Source organism: Aedes albopictus, chromosome 3 (assembly GCF_035046485.1).
Source record: "Aedes albopictus strain Foshan chromosome 3, AalbF5, whole genome shotgun sequence".
NCBI classification, from domain to species: domain Eukaryota; kingdom Metazoa; phylum Arthropoda; class Insecta; order Diptera; family Culicidae; genus Aedes; species Aedes albopictus.
The window spans coordinates 298,605,472-298,625,310 of record NC_085138.1 but is presented as its reverse complement, the minus strand read 5'-3'; the positions used below and the strand labels follow the sequence as shown (position 1 = coordinate 298,625,310).

At 41.1% G+C, this 19,839-nt stretch overlaps 2 protein-coding genes across 3 annotated transcripts in view; one reads left to right on the top strand and one right to left on the bottom strand.

The window, feature by feature from the left end:
- Nucleotides 1–19,839, bottom strand: part of LOC109405268 (uncharacterized) — a 314,995-nt gene that overhangs the window by 266,226 nt on the left and 28,930 nt on the right. The gene's annotated exons all lie outside the window — the stretch shown is intronic.
- LOC109418637 (odorant receptor 49b-like) lies at nucleotides 15,240–16,932 on the top strand. The gene is made up of 4 exons (XM_062859099.1): nucleotides 15,240–15,368; nucleotides 15,428–16,142; nucleotides 16,214–16,415; nucleotides 16,471–16,932. The coding sequence occupies exons 1-4, from the start codon at nucleotides 15,242–15,244 to the stop codon at nucleotides 16,699–16,701; spliced, it is 1,275 nt and encodes a 424-aa protein (XP_062715083.1). The 5' UTR covers nucleotides 15,240–15,241; the 3' UTR covers nucleotides 16,702–16,932.

Genomic DNA, 19,839 nt, shown 5'->3' with positions numbered 1-19,839 from the left:
CAAAAATGTCAACAAAGGATCAATTTTCTACGCACAATTACCGGAACATGGTGGGGTGCTCACCCGCCCGGATAAAAACTAACCATAGGGTGTTTGGTGGAAACCATTCCTGCACCATACAGTGTACCAGCTACAATAATGTATATTGTAATGAAATGGTTCACTAAAAGCTTCGCACTATACATTTACATTCGGTTTTTATGTAACAATATATTATACTGTTTTTCTTACGTTTGAACCATTCACTTTTCCGAAACATTATTTTTCCGTGCATTATTAATTATTTATTCAGTTTCTCCGTGCTTTGTTTTGTTGATGTTTGTGACTTTTTTGATGCAAAAAGTGAATAAGTTGAAACATCAATTTAAAAGTAAAAAGAAAATCGCGTTAAGTACTGTTCCTTTGAATTCCACTAAGAATCAAAGGAACAGTACTTAACGCGATTTTTTTTTACTTACGGATATTCCCCTAACAAGCCCAGGTTAATCATCATCATTAATTTAAAGTCAATAAAATGTTAAAATAAGTAGTAAACCAGATCTCTTAAGAACTGCAGATCCAAGAGATATGGTGGACTAGGTATGTAGAGTGCGATGAGAGGAATACGATTGACGTACTTTATCGTAGAGCCATCTTTAACATATGGACTGGACTGAATACTGAAAGAAATTCTAATATAGGTTCGTCTGTGGGTTCGCTTTTTAACCTAACTTATACTTGAATCGAACTTGACAGTTTTCTCATGAGTTGTTATGTATTTCCCCGTGTATTTCAAACTTTAGTCAAACTGGAGCCTCAATATTGCAATAACGGTTAAGCACGCTGTAATGATACTTATGTACCTCGTCACCCACTTCATGCAACTACATTAGTGGTCTAATAATACTTAGCGCGCTCGGCATAGTTCCATCATGCCGCTCAAAGTGTTGCCACAAATAATGCTTAGTTTGCGAAACCCAGTTATCTGGCTAGTGGGGCATGGGAGCCTAAGCTTCAACTGTTAATGCAATCAGAGACTACTCAGACCTCGACTCAGACTTAGACGTGGGCGATCCAATATGAAGGGTTATCCAAAACGCTCTGGAGAATTCCCAAAGCGCATTCTCATAATGCTAGTAAGCCTAAGATGCCATTAACAGGAGAAAAATGACAAGATAATATAACATTATATGGTTTATGTAATGTAAACCAATACAACATAATAAAAGAGAACCATTCCAAAACCATTTAATCAAATGTATAACCAGTAGTGAAACTACAATTAAAAACAATATATTTACGGTACATTTTATTGTTTGAAACCATATGTGTACCATACAATGTACGGTTTATTAAAACCCACGTATCAGTATTTATAACAATTCATTTACAATATAATGTATGGTTTTGCAAAAAAATATATATGGAGAAAAATATTTTTTTATATTGTTACGATACTTAACCACCCGTATAGTATATTGTAAAAATCTTATTTACAATTTACTGTATTGGGTTCTACATTACATTTTATTGTTTTTGTATTTTTATTTTTACAGTGGTGTCTATTGTAAACATATGGTTTTAAATAGTACTGTTACAATACAACGTTCGGTTTTTCTACTGTATTTTTTATTCGGGCGGAAGACCTCATAAAACTTTACAAAACGACCATTCTTTCTGTTATTGAGTATGGCTCTTTCTGCTTCCACTCAGCAGCAAACTGTCACCTAATAAAGCTGGAACGAATTCAATACCGTTGTTTGCGTATTGCCCTCGGCTGTATGCACTCAACGCATAATGCGAGCCTGGAGGTCCTGGCAGGGGTGAAACCTCTCCAGAACCGCTTCTGGGAGCTCTCGCTAAGGTTACTTATCAAGTGTGGAGTGAGCAACACACGCGTTATTGAAAACTTCGAAGAAATGCTCAGTCTGAACACTCAGTCAAAATTCATGAGAATCTATCTTTTCTACATGTCATCTGATATAAGCCTCCCAGGTTATAATCCTCCTCGTGTACACTTCACCAATGACAGTTCCTCTGTTAAATACGATCTGTCCATGAAACAAGCTGTTCAGGGAATACCAGATCAACTTCGATGTATATCTATTCCTCGCATTTTTAACGAAAAGTACCAAAATGTCAATTCCTGGAAGAGATTTTTCACTGATGGGTCTCGCATAAATGGATCCACTGGTTTCGGTGTCTTCAATGAAAACTCCACCGCCTTCCGCAAACTTCAGGAACCTTGTTCGGTTTATGTTGCTGAGCTGGCAGCAATCGACTTCGCCTTGGGGATGATCTCAAACATGCCCGCAGACCATATCTTCATCTTCTCGGATAGTCTTAGTTCTATTGAGGCACTCCGGTCGATGAAACCTGTAAAGCATTCATCTTACTTTCTTACAAAAATAAGGGAGCAGATGGGTGCACTGGTCGAAAGATCATACAAGATTACCTTTGTATGGGTCCCCTCACATTGCTCAATTTATGGCAATGAGAAGGCGGATTCTCTCGCAAAGGTGGGCGCACAGGAAGGTGAGATCTATGAAAGAAGAATTTCACACGATGAATTTTTCCATTTAGTTCGTCAGAGTTCTCTTCAAAGTTGGCAACGTGATTGGCGAGATGGCCAACTGGGACGGTGGTTACATTCTATTATTCCTAATGTTTCTTTGCGAGCGTGGCATTACGGTTTGGACGTAGGTCGAGACTTCATACGCGTGATGTCAAGACTCATGTCCAACCATTACTCGCTAGGCGCGCATTTGCATAGAATAAACCTCGCGCTCGACAAGCTTTGTACTAAATGCGGTTCCGGTTATGATGACATCGACCACGTAGTTTGGCAATGCCCGGATAATGACGCCTCCAGAGCGCTACTATTGGATACCCTTGAGGCCCGAGGTAGACAACCCTTTGTTCCAGTAAGAGATGTGTTGGGAACCCGCGATCTAATCTATATGCGGTCCATTTATGAGTTTCTTCGCATGTGTTGTATAAAGGTATAATCTTCTGTTTTTTTTTTCGCTTCAGTTTTTTTCTTTGTGTGTGTCTTTTTTTGTGTTATATGTTCCTGGCCATCCGGCAGACGAAAACCCGTGACAAGCCCATGCCAACACCAGAGGCGACGCCTAAAGCCAAGATACCTCCCGGATGTGCTACAGAGAACCCTGAAACCTTATCCTCACCATGCCTTTCCTTGAAATTTTGTGACCCGCTAACCTCGAGCAGCCACGAGTACCCTGGCCTCCTCCCAGTACTAACCTTGAGTACCTAAGAAAGTCAGAAAATTGTATGTAACTGAATACAAATAATGAATTGCGGCTCCGTAAAGCGTTACACGCGATTGAGCCATAAATAAATGAACTAGACAAAGAACTAGACATTCTACACGTAACACATAGTGCGTTACGCGTTACACGTAATGCGTTACAAACATACGTATATTAGTGAATATACAAGTAGTTTGTATAATTTACAAATTTTGGATACTGTTAAAACCTTATCATAAGCAAACAAGTGATGTTACATGCCTTTCTATATCATACTTTGTGGTTCTCAATTATACCCCACAACTTGTTTACTTATAATATTTTTTTTTTACAGTTGCCAAAATTTGTAAATTATACGAACTACTTGTATATTCACTAACATATGTATGTTTGTAACGCATTACGTGTAACGCGTAACGCACTATGTGTTACGTGTAGAATGTCTAGTTCTTTGTCTAGTTCATTTATTTATGGCTCAATCGCGTGTAACGCTTTACGGAGCCGCAATTCATTATTTGTATTCAGTTACATACAATTTTCTGACTTTCTTAGGTACTCAAGGTTAGTACTGGGAGGAGGCCAGGGTACTCGTGGCTGCTCGAGGTTAGCGGGTCACAAAATTTCAAGGAAAGGCATGGTGAGGATAAGGTTTCAGGGTTCTCTGTAGCACATCCGGGAGGTATCTTGGCTTTAGGCGTCGCCTCTGGTGTTGGCATGGGCTTGTCACGGGTTTTCGTCTGCCGGATGGCCAGGAACATATAACACAAAAAAAGACACACACAAAGAAAAAAACTGAAGCGAAAAAAAAAACAGAAGATTATACCTTTATACAACACATGCGAAGAAACTCATAAATGGACCGCATATAGATTAGATCGCGGGTTCCCAACACATCTCTTACTGGAACAAAGGGTTGTCTACCTCGGGCCTCAAGGGTATCCAATAGTAGCGCTCTGGAGGCGTCATTATCCGGGCATTGCCAAACTACGTGGTCGATGTCATCATAACCGGAACCGCATTTAGTACAAAGCTTGTCGAGCGCGAGGTTTATTCTATGCAAATGCGCGCCTAGCGAGTAATGGTTGGACATGAGTCTTGACATCACGCGTATGAAGTCTCGACCTACGTCCAAACCGTAATGCCACGCTCGCAAAGAAACATTAGGAATAATAGAATGTAACCACCGTCCCAGTTGGCCATCTCGCCAATCACGTTGCCAACTTTGAAGAGAACTCTGACGAACTAAATGGAAAAATTCATCGTGTGAAATTCTTCTTTCATAGATCTCACCTTCCTGTGCGCCCACCTTTGCGAGAGAATCCGCCTTCTCATTGCCATAAATTGAGCAATGTGAGGGGACCCATACAAAGGTAATCTTGTATGATCTTTCGACCAGTGCACCCATCTGCTCCCTTATTTTTGTAAGAAAGTAAGATGAATGCTTTACAGGTTTCATCGACCGGAGTGCCTCAATAGAACTAAGACTATCCGAGAAGATGAAGATATGGTCTGCGGGCATGTTTGAGATCATCCCCAAGGCGAAGTCGATTGCTGCCAGCTCAGCAACATAAACCGAACAAGGTTCCTGAAGTTTGCGGAAGGCGGTGGAGTTTTCATTGAAGACACCGAAACCAGTGGATCCATTTATGCGAGACCCATCAGTGAAAAATCTCTTCCAGGAATTGACATTTTGGTACTTTTCGTTAAAAATGCGAGGAATAGATATACATCGAAGTTGATCTGGTATTCCCTGAACAGCTTGTTTCATGGACAGATCGTATTTAACAGAGGAACTGTCATTGGTGAAGTGTACACGAGGAGGATTATAACCTGGGAGGCTTATATCAGATGACATGTAGAAAAGATAGATTCTCATGAATTTTGACTGAGTGTTCAGACTGAGCATTTCTTCGAAGTTTTCAATAACGCGTGTGTTGCTCACTCCACACTTGATAAGTAACCTTAGCGAGAGCTCCCAGAAGCGGTTCTGGAGAGGTTTCACCCCTGCCAGGACCTCCAGGCTCGCATTATGCGTTGAGTGCATACAGCCGAGGGCAATACGCAAACAACGGTATTGAATTCGTTCCAGCTTTATTAGGTGACAGTTTGCTGCTGAGTGGAAGCAGAAAGAGCCATACTCAATAACAGAAAGAATGGTCGTTTTGTAAAGTTTTATGAGGTCTTCCGCCCGAATAAAAAATACAGTAGAAAAACCGAACGTTGTATTGTAACAGTACTATTTAAAACCATATGTTTACAATAGACACCACTGTAAAAATAAAAATACAAAAACAATAAAATGTAATGTAGAACCCAATACAGTAAATTGTAAATAAGATTTTTACAATATACTATACGGGTGGTTAAGTATCGTAACAATATAAAAAAATATTTTTCTCCATATATATTTTTTTGCAAAACCATACATTATATTGTAAATGAATTGTTATAAATACTGATACGTGGGTTTTAATAAACCGTACATTGTATGGTACACATATGGTTTCAAACAATAAAATGTACCGTAAATATATTGTTTTTAATTGTAGTTTCACTACTGGTTATACATTTGATTAAATGGTTTTGGAATGGTTCTCTTTTATTATGTTGTATTGGTTTACATTACATAAACCATATAATGTTATATTATCTTGTCATTTTTCTCCTGTTAATGGCATCTTAGGCTTACTAGCATTATGAGAATGCGCTTTGGGAATTCTCCAGAGCGTTTTGGATAACCCTTCATATTGGATCGCCCACGTCTAAGTCTGAGTCGAGGTCTGAGTAGTCTCTGATTGCATTAACAGTTGAAGCTTAGGCTCCCATGCCCCACTAGCCAGATAACTGGGTTTCGCAAACTAAGCATTATTTGTGGCAACACTTTGAGCGGCATGATGGAACTATGCCGAGCGCGCTAAGTATTATTAGACCACTAATGTAGTTGCATGAAGTGGGTGACGAGGTACATAAGTATCATTACAGCGTGCTTAACCGTTATTGCAATATTGAGGCTCCAGTTTGACTAAAGTTTGAAATACACGGGGAAATACATAACAACTCATGAGAAAACTGTCAAGTTCGATTCAAGTATAAGTTAGGTTAAAAAGCGAACCCACAGACGAACCTATATTAGAATTTCTTTCAGTATTCAGTCCAGTCCATATGTTAAAGATGGCTCTACGATAAAGTACGTCAATCGTATTCCTCTCATCGCACTCTACATACCTAGTCCACCATATCTCTTGGATCTGCAGTTCTTAAGAGATCTGGTTTACTACTTATTTTAACATTTTATTGACTTTAAATTAATGATGATGATTAACCTGGGCTTGTTAGGGGAATATCCGTAAGTAAAAAAAAATCGCGTTAAGTACTGTTCCTTTGATTCTTAGTGGAATTCAAAGGAACAGTACTTAACGCGATTTTCTTTTTACTTTTAAATTGATGTTTCAACTTATTCACTTTTTGCATCAAAAAAGTCACAAACATCAACAAAACAAAGCACGGAGAAACTGAATAAATAATTAATAATGCACGGAAAAATAATGTTTCGGAAAAGTGAATGGTTCAAACGTAAGAAAAACAGTATAATATATTGTTACATAAAAACCGAATGTAAATGTATAGTGCGAAGCTTTTAGTGAACCATTTCATTACAATATACATTATTGTAGCTGGTACACTGTATGGTGCAGGAATGGTTTCCACCAAACACCCTATGGTTAGTTTTTATCCGGGCGGGTGAGCACCCCACCATGTTCCGGTAATTGTGCGTAGAAAATTGATCCTTTGTTGACATTTTTGCACCAAATACTTAGTTTGGGTACCCCAAGTGCCTTTTGAATCAAACCAGACCCCAAGGTATTTCGAAGTCAAAGATTGGTCGATTTCTATTCCCAAAAGATTAAGTTTCAGTTGGGCTGGGTTCCGCTTTCTGGAAAACACAACCAATTGAGTTTTTTGCGGAGCAAACTCGATCCCCAAATCTCTTGCCCAAATGGACAGATTGTTTAAGGAACTTTGCAATGGTCTTTGCAACATTTCTGCATGTGGGCCTTTTAGAGAAACCACAGCATCATCTGCAAGTTGTCTTAGCGTGCATTGTCCTTCCAGACAGCTATCAATGTCTTTCACATAAAAATTATAAAGCAAGGGACTTAAACATGAGCCTTGGGGCAGGCCCATGTAGCTAATTCTGGAAGTTGTCAGTTGTCCGAGATTGAAGCTCATATGTTTTTCTGACAACAAATTATACAAGAAATTATTTAAAATTCCTGGAAGTCCACTATTGTGCAGTTTTTCTGACAATATTCCTATGGAAACTGAATCAAAGGCGCCCTTAATATCCGAGAAAACTGAAGCCAGTTGCTCCTTTTCCGCAAAGGCCAGTTGAATATCTGTTGAAAGCAACGCTAGACAATCGTTTGTTCCTTTGCCCTTGCGAAACCCGAACTGTGTATTTGAAAGCAAATTATTAGATTCAACCCAATGGTCGAGTCGCGATAGGATCATTTTTTCTAACAATTTCCTTAAACATGATAACATAGCAATTGGGCGGTATGAATTATGATCAGACGCTGGTTTACCAGGCTTTTGAATAGCTATTACTTTGACCTGTCTCCATTCTGGCGGAACGATGTTGTTCTCCATGAATGAGTTGAACAGGTCCAGTAATCGTCTTTTCGCGATATCTGGAAGATTTTTAAGAAGATTGAACTTGATCATATCGCGTCCCGGAGCGGAATTGTTTGATGAAAGAAGAGCCATAGAAAATTCCAGCATAGTGAAGGGTCTGTCCAGAGAACTGTCTCTTGAGGATGTTTCCCAAGATATCGGTTGTGCTGGGACTGAGTCTGGGCAGACCTTTTTCGCGAAGCTAAATATCCAACGGTTGGAGTATTCGTCACTCTCGTTAGAAGAAGAGTGGTTTCGCATGTTGCGAGCCACTCTCCAAAGCGTTGCCATTGAAGTTTCTCTAGAGAGGCCCTCAATGAAGTGTCGCCAATAACTACGCTTTTTCGCTTTCAGCAGGTTCTTCAGCTGTTTTTCGAGCTTAGCATACTCTTGATAAAGATCTGAAGTACCATGCCTACGAAAAGCTTTGAAAGCATCAGATTTTTTAAGATACAACTGGGTGCAATCATCATCCCAGCCTAGTGTGGCTGGTCTTCTTTTGAAGGTTGCACTTGGAACACGTCGTTTTTGTGATTCTAATGCACTCTTGTATATCAGTTCTGACAGGAATCGATATTCATCCAAAGGTGGGAGGGGATTGAATGATTCGATGCCAAAAGATACCGCTTCTGCATATTTTTGCCAATCGATATTCCTTGTGAGGTCAAAAGGAACCTGAATTGGTTGGTCTGACCTTTCACTATTATGCTTTATGGTGGTTATTATGGGCAAGTGATCACTACCATGAGGATCCTCGATTACCTTCCACAAGCAATCGAATGATAGTGAACTTGATCCCAGTGATAGGTCGAGACGGCTTTCTTTGCCGTCAGATGCAATACGTGTCACTTCACCTGTATTTAAAATGTTCAAATTGAAATCGTCGCACAAATCATAGAAAATGACCGCTCTATTATCGTCATATGGTTCGCCCCACCCTGTACCATGTGCGTTCATATCACCCAGAATTAAAACTGGATGTGATAGTGCAGAAACCGCATTCCAAAGATGACGGCGGTTAATTGAAATTCTTGGAGGAATGTAAACGGAAGCTACGCAAAGATCTTTACCCTTTACGTTTATTTGGCAAGCGACGATTTCTACGCCAGGATGAGTTGGGATTGGAATTTTATAAAATGAGTAACTTTTTTTGATCCCCAAAAGTACTCCTCCGTAATGGTCATCTCGGTCCTGGCGAATAATGTTGAAGTCGTGGAAGTTGAGTTCGTCTTCAGAAGAAAGCCATGTTTCACAAAGTGCAAATATATCACAATTAGAGTTGTGAACCAAAAATTTAAACAGGTCCAATTTAGGTTTTAAACTATGACAGTTCCACTGTAGCACAGTGATCATATCTTGAACCTCGGTTGATGAATTATCCATCAAAAGATATGATCGAAGCAAGGAGGGGCCATGATTGTGTCAATTTCCGAAGATACTCTTCTACTGCTTGGAGAAAAATGTCTAGTATGCCTGAAGGAGTTGGAAAGTCCGAGAGCATCATATAAGCGATCCACAAGGGCCCTAAAAGTGAACAGTCCTCGTTTGGGCTTGATAGATTTTGCTGAAATTCGAGGAGCTTTTGTGGCTTTTTTCTTGCCACCTTGTCGAGTATTTCTTTTTGAAGTATACTTAACAGTTGGAGGCGGAGGTTCTAGGTCCTTGATGCAGCAAGGAACTGCACCATCAGAGACCTGCTTCTTCGGAGTTTTTAAATTCCCTCCGCCTCCTTTGGTAGTTGTCAAACTTTTGAGGGAAGACTTTAAGAAAACCTTTCGGCGCAATCCCGGGGAAGATGGTGACTTCCTTTTACCGGATGCGTGTACCTCCGAAAAGGATCCACCCTCATCAGTTTCGCCATCGTCCTGATCATCGGAAGACAACTCCTGATAGGGATTTTCAACTGGGACAGCTGACTCAGACATTATAGCGGGCGGATTCGATGATTTCACCATTTCCGCGTATGTCTTCTTGGAGCGCTTAATTATGGAGCGACTCTCATTTTGAACACGCTTTTTATAGGCCGGGCATTTTTGCAAGTCGTGAAGTTCTTTACCACAGTAGCTACATTTTTCAGCTTCCTGTGTGCAAGACTCGTCGAGATGAGCTTGGTTGCATTTGCCACAACGGGGCTTGTTGTCGCAAAAGCTAGCACTGTGACCAAACTGCTTGCATTTGGTACAATTAAATACCTTCGGCCTAAAAAGACGTACTGTGTAAAAAGCATTATCAATTACCACAAATTCCGGGAGGACGGAGCCTGGGAATGTCACTCGAAATAACCCTGACGGTGAGTAAACTTTCTTGTCACCTTCCATGGATGCCTTTTGAAGAGGTTTGCAATCAAGAATACTCACATCAGCGATCGACCTATTATTGAACCGGCCTACACCGGTCTTGATGTCATCGCAGGTCAGCGTTTCGTCGAGGATCTTCCCCTCCACCTCCACTTCTCGTGCATTTATGTATAGGGCATATTCACATGAGAACAACTCGTGCTGGACAATTTCATTTGCTGCTTTGTAACTAGGTGCGGTTACACGCAGCTTGGACTGTTTCACTTGGTGAATAACAGTCCCGGGATACTTACGCGTCAGCTCTCGAGAGATTGAGAGCACATTCAAAGGTTTGCATTTGCGCCGGAAATAGACAACCCAAGGCCCAGGCGAAGATGGCTGGTAAAACCGCGTCCGAGCAATAATATCTTTAGGAGGCGATCCGCCTCCATTCGGATCGTCCATGTTAACGCGAAAATTCAATTTATGTTTACTTTGACGCACACGCTATGCAGTGTCAAAAGTAATTAAAAAACGAGAGAACAAAATGAAAAATAAATAAACCCAAAAAATATAACTTTGAAAACTTTTTACAAGTTTTTATACTGTTCCACAGAACGTGGGTTGGGAACCACTGCTATAGAATAGCAGTCAGACAACTATCTCGTGTTCACGTGATAGACTGTGGAATGGGAACAATGAGGCGAGAGCGTATATCGAAAATACTTATCTATTGATACAGTACTGTAGGTAGCACGGTGATGACGACTCGGATACACACAAGCTGGCGTTGCTGATGATTGTCCCTCTCGTCGTACTCGCCGCCGCGCCGCCCTCGATGAAAACTGTTGCCCACAAACGGTGGCGTGGGTTTTTAATTACCGGTGGAATCGTACACGTATAGTGTCGACTTCCTTCACGACGATCGCGTTAATCGCCTTAGGCAAATCACTTTCGTCCTCGGTGGGAATAGCGCACGATATAAAAACCACTTTGTGGAGAAAAAACTCCACCGGCTACGAAATTGTTTGCCTGCGATGAGACACGGTAAACACAACCGGCTGCTGAAAGCGATCGGTAAGGAATGAGTGTAGAATGTCATAAACAACTAGCAGACCACACGAAAATTTATAAAAATAAGTCATATAATATGGATTGTTTATTAAAACTTAGATCTAAACATTAATGGAACGAATTTACCTCGGCTTTTTTTCTGCACTGGTGTTTCAGCGTGGTCAATATGGAGTGAAAACTGTAGGCACCCACAGTGGTACTTCAACTTTAACGATTTCTATGGCCCAAACCGCTGGATGAAAACATTTCAAATTTTGACCACAATATTTCCTATATTTACTGACGCTGCAGTGAAATTTTTATGAAGCTACTTAAAATTTTCACTGAAATACGGATTTTTGAAAAAGGAATGTCCGAAAATGATTTTTTTCATATAAGTTGTTATAACTCAAAATATATAATTTCTATCAATTTGAAATTTTGTCCATACATTATCAATACATTGATATTAAAGTGGTAAAATTTTCAGCCAAAAATATTGATGATTGTCAAAGTTGCAGCAGATTAAAACGGGACGGACAGCTCGGTTTTTTTTTTTAAATAAAAAAAAAAAGACACGGACAACGTCTTTAGCTTTCGGCTGTACAGACTGTATTAAACTTAACGCTAGACAACGGACAAACGGAGCATACACCAGTGGAAACGGGAAAGAAACTATTCTCACGAAAAGTTTCAACGCCCGAAGCGGGAATCGAACCCTTACCCCATAGCATGGTGAGATTATAAGCTTGGGGACCCTAACCGCACGGCTACGAGGCTCCACCATAAAACTGAGAGGGTAGACCGTGTTTACATGCAACGAATTGGTCTTGTTGACGTTGGATGGTAAGACCTGCAGACGAGTAGCGATCGGCAAGATCATCGAGCTTACTCTGCATATCAGAGCGCTGTTGTGCTAAGAGAGCAACGTCATCAGCCTATTCAAAGTCATTTTCTGCTAGTGCAACATTTTCCATAGCAAATATCATGCAAAATTTGAACCGCTTGCGCTAAATTATAGTTTCACCGAGTGTGCTAAAATTTTGTACAGGTCATATGGGACCTAAATGGAGTCCAAAAAGCCGACTGGAGCGAGGATTTATTTTGTTTCCTTACAAGCGCGTCTCATGCTGCTGATCATGCTGAGGTGGTGGTGACGTGGAGGTTTCCAAAGTGCTCGAACCAGCATTTCAGTTGGCTCCTCGTGTTTTCGCTCGTTCTATCGTGGCTTTGGCGTTCCTTCGCTCCTCTATTCTCCTCCAGGTGTCATCTGTGATTCAATGCTTTCTCTTAATGCGTAGCTCACCCAAATATTCTCGCCTGTGACGATAAAGGCATTCTTGAAGGCACTCCATTGATTTTCTACGCTTCCTCCACCTTCCGGTATATCCGCAGCACGGTTTCCCAGTTCCTCGGCAAATGATCTTTTCACAGCACCGTCGTCCAGTCGGAGTGTGTTGAACTGACGCCCGATGTTCACCTCTTGTTAGTGGATCCTAGCAATACGCAGCCGGATCTCGCCGATTGCGAGATAATGGTCGGACGCAATGTCAATGCTACCTTTATTCCGCATATTAAGAAGGCTCCGTCTCCATTTTTTGCTGATGCAGATGTGATCAGTTCACTTCATGCACTGTATTGTTTAACATTAGCATTAAGGTGAAACTGGAAGCATTTTCTCATTTTTTCGGTTTTTGATTTTGTATTTAATAACGAAGCAATATTTTCAAAATCGGTTTTCGTACACATGTAGAATATGGAACAAGGTATCTTCTGAATTTTTTTTTAGGTGGAAAAAGTTTTCCATTTTTACAAAAACCATTTTTTTGTGAAATTTTGTTCAAAAATGGTTTCTGCAAAAACGAAAAACATTTTCCACTACAAAAAAAATCAGAAGATACCTTGATCCATACTCTACATGTGCACGAAAACCGATTTTGAAAATATTGCATCGTTATTTAATGAAAAATCAAAAACCAAAAAGTGAGAAAATGCTTCCAGTTTCGCCTTAAGCAAGTCGCACAAACTCGTAGGTGGTGCAGTCCACTGTGTTGAATCACAGAGAACAGACATCCAAGTCCAGTTCCAAAACTGTGTAAGGAATTTAACGGCCATTTGAAATCGGCAACACAAGTGGCAATAGCGTGGCGCTGCAATCGGTTAATTTCCCATACTAATTTAATTCACCACATGAAATGTTTAATTCACCACTGACTGTGGCAATATGGTGTTTGGTGGCGTTAGTGTTGTCATCGTGTATTGGTTTGCAACCTTACTCAAGTAAAGATTCAAATCCTTACACAAATTTCCGAATGAAATTTGTTCTAGCTTGGATGTCTGTTCTCTGTGGTTGAGTTGCCTCCTTCTCGTCCGTTTCCAAAGCACTGAGATTTGGAGCTTATCAGTGACTCTAAGACAAGATTGACGCAATTCTCCAACGGATAATGCTGTCCTGGCCACTGCTAACGATGAGTTCACAATCTCCCGTATGGTAAGTGCTGCCGGAACAGAAACTTTGAACTTGATTTAAAAGAAACTTTTTTTTTAAAGATTTTGTATGTAAACTTATCCCAAAGTTGCCAAATTTTCTAAAAAAATGAATATAAACTTACGGCAGTGTCGCTGGAAATTGGGTCGACCAAATTTTAAGATGAGAGCGGTAATGTAACCCATTTTCTATTAGCTTTCAACTGCTTTTTACAGAACTTAGCTAAAAAAATCTAGAAAAAAGTTATTAAGTAAATTAATCCTTGATGTCATCGATCAGAAGTTTGGGGTCACCCCTCAAAATCATGTATCGGCCAATAGTTTGGGGTCACTATCGTGAAACATGGAAAAGTGATTTGTGGATATCTTGTCATCTTCCATTCAATTTTAATTCTTCTTGGCTTATCTGAAACAAAATAAATGATACTTACTGCATTGAACCACACATAGGGGAATCAACGTATTTTGGACACAGCGTTACGCCAATATATTTTGGACACTTTCATTTGTTTTTGCCGTAAGTGTCCAAAAAATATAGGCTCGTTGCTGTGTCCAAAATATGTTGGTTCCCCTATTTGTTGAAATTTACATACAAAAACTTAACGTAAAGTTGTCTCATTTTTTGAAGTGTGGTGAAATGTGTTAACTTTACATAACACCAGCTGTACCCGGCAAACTTTGTCTTACCTACTGTGTTTTTTGACGTTTCAAGTTTCTATCCAAGCTCAAGTCCCCGGTGAAAAAGGTATAGAAAATCGATTTTCGGAAACTCTCAACTTTTCCATGTTTTAGCCTCATAAACCTTCCTTGGATGAAAACTAACAGAACAAAACTAACACGACCAAAATCGGACCTTCCGTTCGCAAGTTATGCGCTATAATACTATTTGTGAGAATACTTATGACGGGTAGTGTATATTGAACGCTTCTTGTCGACTCACCATTTTGCAGCCCAATTTTTCAATCGATGGTCCAAATTTATCGATACAGTGCATGATTACACGTCAGAACTTATTAATTATTTTCACGACTTTTCGTTCATAATTTTTGGATAATTCCTTTTCCTACAAATCCTACAATATTTCTTCCACTTTTTTACACAAAAACTCAACCACCACAATCACACCTTGAAGAAACAATAAATTAGAGGCTGTGTTGGGTATGAGTTTATCCCTTTGCTTTTACCTTTGATCGGCGTTATTTACCGTCACCTGCGGCATAATGATTAATTCACACCTATTCTAAAACACACACGAATATTTCACTAAGTGGTGTGACATTATCACATCAAAGATTATGCAAAATATATGTTACATGCCACTTTTCTCAGCTTTTGTAATAACCGACAATTTTCTTATGTGCTTAACTTTTCCATCATCAGTTGCTTCAAATTTACAAAGCTGGCGGTAGTCTAAAATAAGGTATCTTTAGTCACTATAGACAGATTTATAGAACACTTTGTTCTGCTTTTAACTCAGTTCTATTTGAACCACGATCAGAAATGAACCAGGTCAGGATACTGAAAAGAAAAGTGCAGCAGGATTGGAAATCTTGCAAAGACTTTCTGTGGCCCAGTGAGCCTGGGAATGATTATTTCCGCTTACTGGATTACATTGTTGCATTTGCCGGTCAGATTTAAGTGCTTTATATGGTTAACTTCATTGTAAAAATTCTTTGTTATCATCAGGAACGAGATTTGTGCCAAAAAATCGTCGTCATAAACGATTGCTGCCTCTCTGGAAAGTTTACCACTGGATGTGCCATTATCATACAGTGTATCTCTTTTCGAACGCAATAGCACATCTGGATCGTCGAGATAACTTTGGCGAGTTTTCGTGGTTCCTTATGATTGCTTTGGAAGTGTTTATGGGCCATGTGAAAGATTTTATAGTCGCCAAGTATACGGATGAAATTGAACATGCGCAACATTTTCTTAACAAACAAGCTACTATCGTCCTCGACAGTGTATATGACCGTCAAAGAAGGAAATCCTATTTTCGGAAAATTCAAATTGTGTGTGCTGCGATTGGACTTGTATCTTTGAACATGTTATTGATGATGACAATTCCAAGTGCGCAGATTGATGAACTTTTTGCTTTGTCAAGCTCGATTCCGCTCTCGAATGTATTGTACTATTTCTTCAAATTCACAATTTCTCCAGCATGGCCGTGTAAAATTATTTCCAGTACGGCGCTTATAACATCGATACTTGACGGATTCAAAACAGAGATGATGATTTTCGCAAATGATCTTGAAAGCACAGTACAACATTCTGAATCATCTTGTTTTGGACGCATTCCTGTCTCTGGAACACAAAGGAATCAGAATATCGATGAAGATAGCTTCAGGAACCTACAACACCATATCTATCGGAAAATAAGTCGCCACGTTGAGCTTCTTGAGTAAGCAAATGCTTTATTTAAAATAGCTCAAAATCCTTCCATTTGATGTTTTTTTTTCTGTTTCTTCGCAGGAAAATTAAAAAATTTCAACCATTTGTCGAGGTATTCTTCTTCGTTCTCTACTTTCACGCAATGGTTCTGATCGGCACGTACATTTTCGTGATTCTTCAAACGGAGTTTTCCATCGGTTCGGCTATGATACTGATGGCCGTATCGGTGTACTTTTTAAAATGCTACTTCTGGTGCTGGGTCATCAACTCTTTTCAGGATGTAGTAAGTTACTTTTATTTTTTTACTGGAATTTTATTTTATCATAAATAATTCTAAGAATGAACAGATCGCGGTGCACATAATGAAGCTGATCACCGCAATACCGCACTCAAAGGAGCACCACTTGGAGTATACCGAACTGCGAACAATGCTGATGATCATGATGATGCGTACACAATCCAGTGCGGAGTTCAGCTGTGGTGGTTTGTCGGTAATATCGGTTGAATTGTTTGGGAATCTTCTGAACGTATCCTACTCGGTAATTACGTTTCTATTGAACATTATTTAAGTTCACGGAATGCTGTTAATCTTGATCTACAGTTAGGCGAGTTTACAGGCATCAAGTACCGTGATGTACTGGATGTATAGGTGTTTTGAGCATAGCTACCATTTGTCATTTATATCTAATATTTGTAAATATTTTTCAGTTCTCTTTTTACTTCCTCTAACATTTTCATAGAATGCGACACATAAGGTATATCATGTAGTATAATCAGATTTGCGATCTCTTATTGATCAATAAACGCCCTGAATACAAAGCTGTTTCAATTTGTTATCAGCGCTAGCCTCCAGTTAGCCTAGTGGTTAAGGCTATGGATCGCCAATCCGGAGACGGCGGGTTCGATCCCGTTCCGGTCGGGAAAATTTTCTCGACTCCCTGGGCATAGTGTATCATTGTGCTTACCTCACAAGGAACAAAATTAATGCAATGGCAGGCAAAGGAAGCCCTCCAATTAATAACTGTGGAAGTGCTCAAAAGAACACTAAGTTGGAGAGAGGCAGGCCAAGTTCCAGTGAGAACGTAGAGCCATACAGAAGAAGATAAAGGAGAGCGCCTTTGAGTTACATAAAACCTCTTTTTGTGTATGTCATTTTCATGCACTTTTTATTTTTGCATTTTGTATGCCCTGCATAAAAAGAGTAAAAGCTACACAGAACCAGTATTGTGCTTATGTAAATTTAATACAGACGGTTACTATTGCAACGGCGGCCAAGGGGTCTTTATAGGAAAGAGCAAAGAGAGGTGGCAGGGGCGTTTCAGGGGTTCCAGTGGCGTACCAGGAGATCTCAGGGGGTTTTTGGGGGTCTGAGAGGGTTTTGGAAAGCATTGCAGAGAGTTACAGAGAATTTTCGACAGGATTTGGAGGCGTTACATGTACGTATTAGGGGGTTTCCTAGGTTCTCACGAGCGTTACATGGGGTCCGAGTGGGTCTTAAGAGGTTTATGGAGGCATATTAGGAAGTCTCATAGCATTATTAGGCTGATTCAAGAGGCGTTTAGAAGCCGTTTTCGGGGGACTTGGAGACCCTCTTGTGCGTTACATAGGGTCCGGGAGGGTTTCTGGGTTTCTGCATTTTCGGTGGGATTCAGAGGCGTTTTCGGGGGTTAAGGAGATGCGTTACATGTGGTCCAAGGGGGATTTTGGAGACATTTCAGGATGTTTCTGAGCATTTTCGGCGGGATTCGGAGGCGTTACGGAAGCGTTACGGAGGAGTTTTTGGGGCTTTAGAGTGTCTCAGGTGCATCACATGAGGTTCGAGAGGATGTAGGGTAATCCTTGTGGAATTTCCGGAAGTATCAGAGCATTTTCGGCGGGATTGAGAGGCGTTACGGAGGCGTTTTCGTGGGTTTCTGAGAGTTAGTACGTTACATGCAATCCGAGGGGGTCTTAGTGGCATTTCATAGGCTTTTCAGGGAGTTTCCGAGGATTTTTGTTGAATTTCGGAGGCGTTCTGCAGGCGTTTTCCCCCCGAGGGTTTCGGATGCGTTACATGAGGTCGAGGGGTTTTTAGGGGGATTTCAGGAAGTCATTCAAAGAAGTTCCAGAGCATTTTCAGCAGGTTTCAGAGGTGTTCGGAGACGTTTTCGGTGGTCTCGGAGTTTCGCAGGTGCGTTACATGGGATTCACGTGGGTTTTAGGAAGATTCCGGATGAAACGATAAAAAGAGAAGTTTCAGAGGATTTTCAGAGACCCCCTCACAATATCTTTTGGAACGCTCCTGAAATGACCTTTGATTTAAGGGTGTTCTCGAAACCTCATGATACGGCTCTGACCTGAAACGCCTCGAAACGCCCTTGAAACCTCCGTAATCTTTTTGAAACGCCCTTTAAATCATTATAATCAATTTGAAATGCCTCTGCAACCCCCTGAAACGCACCTGAAAACCCCTCAAAACACCGCTGAAATGCTGGTGGCCCCATAGGTTGATACCGAGGGTAGATAGTTGGATTAATAGGTGCCACGGGGAAGTTACATTCCCATCTAACAATTTTGCTGTATAAGAGCTTAATCAACCACTTCCACATAAGCGTTTGTTCCATAAGCTATTATGCAGCTACTTTTGTTTGTTGGGATTCCACCTGTAAGGATCTGACAGGTCATGATTGCTTCCGAGAGTATCTACACCGTTTCGAGCATGCGGATTCTCCTCAATGCCCAGTGTGCAATGGTTTAGAGGAAACGGCGGAACACGTTTTGTTCGTGTGCCCGCGTTTTCGCACAATACGTGACCGCATGCTTGCCACATGCGGGTAGGACACAACTCCGGACAATTAGGTCCAGAGGATGTGTAGGGACGAGGTTAGCTGGAATGCCGTTTCATCGGCTATCACCCATATCGTCTGGGAACTACAGAGGAGGTGGCGCGTGGACTCGGAGAATGGCTAGCCCAGATGCATTACAAGAGGTGAACCAGGGATTCGAAGTCGGCTTCGTAGGTCAACCGGTGTCCTGCGGCTGCGGTCGAGATCGACCCTTACAGCGATTAAGTGGCCGCGGAGAGGAAGTCCCGGTAGCGGTGCTGTCGTGGCGTCGGTCTACTGGGTTGGATCCGAGCCCGCGGTTGGAAATCGTAGCCGCACTCAAGCAGCAGGGTGAGGTAGATGCACTAAGTGCATCGATCTGTATGCGGAAGGACACGGCAGGTATGCTGATCGACACGATCAAGCTGGGGAGGTGAACAAGGCGACCGCAGTCGGCAAGATCAGAGTTGGCTGGTCGGTGTGCCCACTAAACACCTACGATCCACCAGAAGCGTGCTTCAAGTGCTTCGAGCAAGGACACAAGTCGTGGGCATGTAAGGGTCCTGGCAGGAGCAACCTCTATATGAAGAGCAAAGTAGAAGGCCAAGTCGCCAGGTAGTGCTGCAGCTCGGCACCAAAATGGGCCACACGACGGGCGGACCAATATGTCGAGGCACGCGGGGGGAGCGAATCAACCGACGATAATGCAGCTTGCACAGGTCAACCTGACCGTCGTGAAGCCGCACAACAGTTGTTATAGTAGTACACCCCGTTGAGGGCTTCACAATAGCTAAGATTAACTGGGCGTACTATAATAGCAATAGCGAAGATCAATAGAGTGTACTACTGCATTTGTTATGTCTCCCCAGGTGGCCGATAGATCAGTTCTCGTCTATGCTGGAT

Bases quoted from the DNA above. Each gene is read 5' to 3' on its own strand.
- LOC109418637 (XM_062859099.1), top strand. From the start codon at position 15,242: ATGAACCAGGTCAGGATACTGAAAAGAAAAGTGCAGCAGGATTGGAAA. The intron at 16,143-16,213 runs GTAAGCAAATGC...GTTTCTTCGCAG, and splicing joins CGCCACGTTGAGCTTCTTGA to GAAAATTAAAAAATTTCAAC. The intron at 16,416-16,470 runs GTAAGTTACTTT...AATAATTCTAAG, and splicing joins TCAACTCTTTTCAGGATGTA to AATGAACAGATCGCGGTGCA.